This window comes from Leiobunum rupestre, chromosome 11 (genome assembly GCF_980474605.1).
Source record: "Leiobunum rupestre chromosome 11, qqLeiRupe1.1.hap1, whole genome shotgun sequence".
Taxonomy (NCBI): domain Eukaryota; kingdom Metazoa; phylum Arthropoda; class Arachnida; order Opiliones; family Sclerosomatidae; genus Leiobunum; species Leiobunum rupestre.
The window spans coordinates 38,891,873-38,898,823 of record NC_143394.1 but is presented as its reverse complement, the minus strand read 5'-3'; the positions used below and the strand labels follow the sequence as shown (position 1 = coordinate 38,898,823).

General features: G+C 44.2%; 1 protein-coding gene across 1 annotated transcript; it reads right to left on the bottom strand.

Annotated features, from left to right (window-relative positions):
• Positions 1-3,991: 3,991 nt before the first annotated feature.
• Positions 3,992-6,541, bottom strand: LOC149922558 (uncharacterized). The gene is made up of 5 exons (XM_090162307.1): positions 6,455-6,541; positions 6,162-6,395; positions 6,058-6,104; positions 4,723-5,875; positions 3,992-4,618 (listed from the first exon to the last, which is right to left on the bottom strand). Exons 1-5 carry the CDS (start codon positions 6,539-6,541, stop codon positions 3,992-3,994), a joined length of 2,148 nt encoding a protein of 715 aa, XP_090018433.1.
• Positions 6,542-6,951: the final 410 nt, after the last annotated feature.

Sequence of the window (6,951 nt, the reverse complement as noted above, 5' to 3'; positions counted from 1 at the left end):
TTTTGTACCGTACCCTCTCTCCCTCCATGGAAAACAGGGAAGAAAACTCCTGATACAGATATAGCTACTCCGCCCGCTGATTTTCACCCAATTGGCCCACAACTATAACTCCCCGAGATCCCCCATACCCGTATTAACAAGCCCCGGCTCCTTAATGCTGAGAGTGGTCCCAATAAAACGCAGAGGTAAAGTGCCATTCTTACAAAAAAATATTTTCTTTACGTAATCAATACGTACACCCATCATGTCAAAAAAGTCTAACCCCAGTACAAGGCTAAAACACAAGCCCTCCCCTACCCAAAAGGTAACCGGAACAGACCTAATGACCTCGCAAAACTCCACATCCAGAATGACATACCCCAGGCAAGAAACAATTGGCCCTATACCGCCGGGGAAAGCGGACGATCAACCGTTTCAAACTAAAAACACCCGCATATTAATTCCCCATAACCAACCACCACAGCTTACCGAATTTAACGTAACATTACAATAGTCCGAACTGATAAGTGAAGACTTCCCAACCCCAATAAAGGCTTCACCAAGAGTTACCCGAATCCGTTTGCTTAGGAATGGTGGTTTCATCCTGTGGCAGAGGTGGGTGATCCCTAACAAAATTGCCCTAATCACCACAAAGGAAACAAGTACGAGGTCGTTGAAAATTGAGGTGCCCCCACTGAACATCTCATGACTGACCCCTATGCCAAGGATTTATAGCCCCGCCCCCAGAGTTCCCACTTGCCCGATACACATTCCCAAAGTCATGAGTTGATTGGAATTGCGACGGACCATCCAAAGGTTTCGCACCTTCGGAAGTCTTGAGACCCAAATTCCGTACCACCACATCAATTTCTTTAATAGAACAATAAGGCGCCCTGGTTGTCAATCCTGGTTAGCAATAAACTTAAAAAGAGTCCGCTCTGGTAATGGTCTCTCCAACCGGGAATTCAAACCAACAACCCACCGACGAAAATCGGGAATACTCTCCCCCACCAACTGACCCCCCAACCCAAAACAGCCATCACAACACTTTCTCTGTCAGGGGAAAGAAACCAATCCCGAAACTCACGGACAATGACATCCCATGAACTTGCATTTTAAAGTCGTGGAACCATTGCCAAAGCCTAATGACTAATATCATGGACCAGGATATAATCTTCCCTGTGTCCCAGAAAAACCCGAGGATTCTCCAAAGGAATGCCCGAAAACGTAGGTAAAGATAAGGTAACCCCGGACCCTTGATGCATACCAGCACCCAATCCCACAGGAGACACAGGTGGTGAGTAGATTTTATCACGAAATAAGTGGCAAAGCAGCATTAAAGCGAAAACTCTTTGGTTGAGATTAAACAAAACGAATTTATTTACAATAATTACATTGTACAGGATAAAAAGTTAAAATGACAATAATCGGAAATTATCTGGAGGTTATATATTAAGAATTATTAGCGCCTTTGATTTTTTATCGTTAGTCGAGATAAGAAGTAGTTATTTTATTATTTTTTAGCGAGATAGTTGCGACACACTCCCCGCCATGAACCACTTAGTTCATCATTAATGTACACATTCGAACAGGTAGAGTAATTGGATTGGTCTCTTGAGGTTTTGTCCATTCTGCAATCGGACTGCACAGGAATGGACTTTATCATCACGGCCGATAAACGTCTCGGATATAACTCCAGTTTTCCACAGCAAACGCGGACAATTTTGTTCTTGAATCATAACAATGTCATTAACTCGAAATTCGATATTTCTTCTCGCTGGTTTTCTTTCGTTGGCGGTACGACGTTGTCGCATATATTCGGTATACCAGCGTTGCCAAATTCGCTCCAGTAATTGTAAACGATATCTCAGTCGGCGAGTCAATTCTTGACCAGTGGAAGGGACGTTATCTTGCACAGCGAAAGATGGTAAGGAAATTATACGTCCTCCGGTGAGGAAGTGTCCAGGCGTTAAGGGTGACGGCTCTTCGTTATCGTTGTATACGAAAGTTAACTGGCGGGAGTTCAGTATGGCTTCAATTTCCACAAGTAAGGTCTCCATTTCTTTATAGGATAGTCTAAATCTGCCGACGATTTTTTCAACATGGTTTTCGTCATCCCAACCAATAATAAAGTTCCATTTAATTCTAGAGTTCGAAAAATAGTTTTATACCTCGGGACTTCTTATTGCGGCCCATATTTCTTGCAGATCCTTATTAGTTCTTTTGAAGGTGAGCGCATTATCTGTCAGGACAAACTGAGGTATTCCTCATCTCGAGACGAACCTCCGGAAAGCCATTAGAAATGTTTCTGCTGTGAGATCAGGCACAATCTCCAGGTGAACCGCCCTCGTAACGCTACAAGTAAATAGAGCGATGTATGATTTTTCGGTGTTTCTTCTAAGCGTCGTGTACATCGGGCCGGCGAAGTCAATTCCTGTACGTTCCTGGTTTTACGCTTGGTTTTGGCAATTAAGGCAATTCTTGATGTTAGTTTTTATGAGTTGTCGGGCTCTTGGAATCCAGAATTTTTCTCTCAGGTCAGTCAAAGACACCCCGCCACGGAACGTTCTTTCATGATACCACTTTATGGTGAGAGTGGCCAATCGATTTCCGCCGGATATGATTAAGGGGTGCATTTCTCTCAGTACGTGAATTCGGCCTTTTGAAGTCTCCCGCCGACGCCAAGTAATTCTTTGTCGTCGAGTATCGGATCCAAATTTAATAAATAGGAAGATTTGGTAAGAGGCTTACGATTTCTCAATAGCGCAAGTTCGTTTGCGAAATCTTCTTTTTGCGCTTGAGCAACAAGGATTGTCTCCGCTCGGTCCATGTCTTCCGCCGTAAAGGGTTCCGTTTGTTTTTGGGTTGGATTCTGAGAATTAATTCTTTAAGAAGCGAAAAACGTAAGCGATGGTTCGGAGGGCCTTCTTATAGCAAGAAAAGTGGTCCAGGTTGAGAAATGGTTTTGTCGGTTCGGTGACGCAGTTCCCGAGAAAAACTGGATTTTTACGAAGCTCTGGATCGTCGACAGTACCAAAAATGTTCGATGTAGATTTCGGCCAGTAATTTATCTCTAGACCTAACCAGCGTGGTCCCTGCCACCCGAATTTAAGCGATGGTAGCTCTTCCGCTTTTCGTCCTCGTGTCGGAAGGTCCACCGGTTTTCCGTTCCAGGACAATGACTCCAAAATTCGGGCTCTGTCAACGATTGTATTTCACTGATACGATTGCTGACGAAAGTTTGATATTTCTTGGCTGAAGCTCGAATCCAGCTAAGCACAATGGTACTATATGTGCACATGGAAATTTCGGGATCTTCCGCGTGAAAGACGTTAGTTTTTAAATACCTCACCAGCCTCGATCCTAGAACAGCTCCCAGTAGCTCCAATCTCGGAATGGTAATTTTCTTTAAAGGTGTGACACAACATTTGGCTGCGACCAGATTACCTTCTATTTTTTCTTCTGAAGTAACTGATCGAAGATAGACCGCTGTAGCATAGTTCTTTCCGCTGGCGTCACATAAGGCCACTAGCGTGCGCTCGACGATTTTTGCTTCTTCGGTTCTTGTGACATGATAGTATCTTGGGACTCGTATTTTCCCCAGATTCGGTAGGTATTTACAACAGTTTGCGAACTTCTTGGAAATATCTTCAGGCAGAGGTTGGTTCCATCCCAGCGTATTCCCATTTTAGTCTCGAACGTTCCACGGCTCTTGGAAAAGAAACTTCCCACGAATAGTAAATGGAGCGATCAGCCCCAAACAATCAAAAATTCGTGATATCGACTGTAAGACAAATCGTTTAGTATTGACCTTGTCGGAAAGAAAGTCCATTAGCGCATGGGTATCAAAAACAAAACAATCATCTTCTGGGTTCCAGGTTAAACCCAATATTTTACATTTCCGATCTTGATGCTCTTCTAGGTGGAATGTATGATTGTCCATGTCGCCTTCTCCCCAGCGTTCTCGAAGCTCTCTGGAATTGGATCTCCACTTTCGTAAATTCATGTTGGCTTAACCGAACAGTTCTTTGGTTTCCACGGATAAGTAAAAAGCTTCTTCTGCGTCATCCTCGCCGGAGAGAAGGTCGTTGACGTAAATACCGTTCTTAATCGCTTCAGGGGCTCGAGGATATGATTCTTCCTTCTGCTTAACAAGATAACGTAACGTGGCTGCTAGAAGAAACGGACTCGACGTAACGCCAAACGGAACGCGAGTGATTTCATATACTTGGAAATTTGATTGTTCTTGAATAATAAAACTCCGTAGAAAACGTACCGCACTTCTGTCCAATGGTGACAAGGATATTTGAAGGAAAGCACGTTCGATATCCGCGGAGAAAGCTATGCGGTTTTTTCTGAACACCACCAGCAAGTCGAACAACTCTGGGTTCAAGTTGGGTCCCGAGTGTAAGCAGTCATTGAGAGATAGAGCTCCTTGTTTTCGGGAAGAGGCGTTGAAAACTATTCGAACTCTCGTTGTTTGACTGGTGGATCGGATTACTTCTCGATGAGGTAGATAATATATCGGACCTACGGTATCTTCTTGTGGATTTTCTACGGGTTGAATGATTCCTTGGGCCAATTGTTCTTTTAGGATTTCGCTATAATCTTGGAATAGAATCGGGTTACCACGAAATCTCTGAAATAAGTTTACCGTTAATGTCTTCAAGGTTTTCGTGATCAGTTTTCCATGGAAACTGGACTTCGTAACGGTCTGAAGTGAAGGTTACCGTTTCTTCGAACTTTCGCTAGTTCTTCTGATGTTGAATTCTCCTTGATTCCGATAGAATCCAACTCCCAGAAAGATCGAACCTGGGTTGTAAGAGGATCTTCTGCAGAAATCACTAAAGACGTATCTTGATTTACCTTCGGCGTAAGTTCGGAAATAGTTGATTTGCCATGGATGGTCCAGCCCAGCATTGTTTCAACGGCCGCCAGTCCTTCCGAGAGTCTTTCCATCTTCGTGGTGGTCATCGTATAATACCAGTCCACTCCGATCAGGACTCCAATTCCAGCTTCTTCACCTAACGCCAATCTGCCACCGACATCAGCTAACTCCAGACTTCTTTGTCGTAATTCTGCCAGCGATTCCGTCGGTACGGAAATTGATGCGGTGCAAATCGAGGGTACCACTAACGCTTCGATAGTAACTTGACACTTGCCATCTCTTACGTTTTCCAAGACAAATTTTAATTTTTTCACAGTGTTGACGTAACCTTCGGTTCCGAATTTGTGGACCGACAACGTCTCCATTCCGATGACCTTCAATTTTAGCTTATCGGCAACGTCTTCACGGATGTACTTTCTCGTGCTTCCACTATCCAGAATACATCGTACTAGATAGGTAGGGCCAGAAACTACCTCGGTAGTCGTTGCTATCTTCGCTGTTGCTGTTTGTAGAAAGACAATCTTCCTTTGTCTCCTTAATGACCTTCGACGTTCTTCAACAGTAAAACGGTAGCACTCTTCTGGTTTGTGGTCGTACTGCCCGCAGAAACAGCACGCTTCCTTCCTTTCATTGCCATATAATGTTAACGCCGCAGCTGATGGTAAATCTTTGATGGACCTGTCTGACTTCTTCCTAGTATTCGAGAATTGTGGTTTACGTGATCTTTCAGCTTCGTTATCAACCGTCGGGCAACTCGTGTGAGCTCTTTCCCGGTATTCAACTTCTTTCCGCAGGAATTTCAAGAGCTCTTCAACATCAGGAACGCCGTTACCAGTTTTTCTGCTGAAATCAACTCTACGTTCTGGAGGGATATTACTCATCATGATAGGAAACAACAGTGCGCCGTACGTTGCCGAATCTTGCCCCAATGATTGAAGACTTCTCACTTCGTCGTAAAATCTTCGCAACCCTGATACGTCCGATATTCCTCTTACTGGATTGGGGAGTCTGTTGTAGTGGTCGTTGATAATCAATTTCGAGCATCCAAATCAGTCCTTCAGAATCGTTATTGCTGAATCGTAGTTCTCTGCACTGAGCCCCAGTCCATAGATAGCTCTCCCCACCTTTCCTTCCAGAAGACTCTTTAAGTAATTAAATTTGTTGATTTTCGAGATAACCGTTTCTTTCACCTCGTGAACGGCTGACGAGAAGGACCCCCAGAAGTCTTGCCACCATACTGTTCAATTTTCAGCATTGGTAAGTTGATTTGCTAATCACAGCTGGCAACTTTCACCTTAATCGTTACTCCTGGAGGTTTTTTATTAGCGAGTGGAGTGAGAAACGTGTGAGGAAAAATCACTAGCACAAATTCACTTAGAGTTTTTCTGATGGTCAAGGCCCTCGGTGGTCGAAATACCCCCTTTGCTACAACACTGATAGGGCGCCAAATCTTCAATTTGTCAAAGCCGCCAGAACACCTACTTACGGCTCTGTTCAAAGGTGTAAGATCTTCAATCTGTTCACTTATCTTTTCCCATAAAGTTCCCATCTTCTCTAAAATGCTAGAATTGCCAAGTTTAGCAGTACGTTCTTCCTGGCGGCGTCAATGTCGCTTATCGCTTGCAGTCGAATTTCCTGTTGTCGCTTCTGCAATTGATCCAATTGTCTAGCCATCCTATCTGACTGCTAGAGATCACTTATTCCGGACAATCTTCAGTCAAACGGTTCCCGGGTTTCGGCACCAAAAATTAGTAGATTTTATCACGAAATAAGTGATAGTTGCGACTGGCGGAACCGGGTTAAGCTCAGGGGTACCCAAGTAAGAAAAAGAATTCCCGGGAGGACCTTAAGGCCTTGGATGCACCTGTCCACCCGGGGGAAGGTAGAAAGAAACAAGTTATGACTATTTAAAAACACCCGTAGTGACCGAATGGACAACCCCTTGTACCAAATCAGTTAAAATCCTGCAAAGATCAGCCACCGAACCGCCCTCCCCCGTTGACCCCGGAACGCAGAGTACCCTTCTCCCCGAACTTCAGCACCGTCTGGTAACTCACCCACAGATATTACCTCAGAGGATTCTA

Coding starts and splice junctions, on each gene's coding strand:
- LOC149922558 (XM_090162307.1), bottom strand. CDS start 6,541: ATGGCTAGACAATTGGATCAATTGCAGAAGCGACAACAGGAAATTCGA. Junction 6,105..6,161: donor CTCCAGGAGTAACGATTAAG/GTGAAAGTTGCC, acceptor AAAATTGAACAG/TATGGTGGCAAGACTTCTGG. Junction 4,619..4,722: donor CATCAGAAGAACTAGCGAAA/GTTCGAAGAAAC, acceptor AACTTATTTCAG/AGATTTCGTGGTAACCCGAT.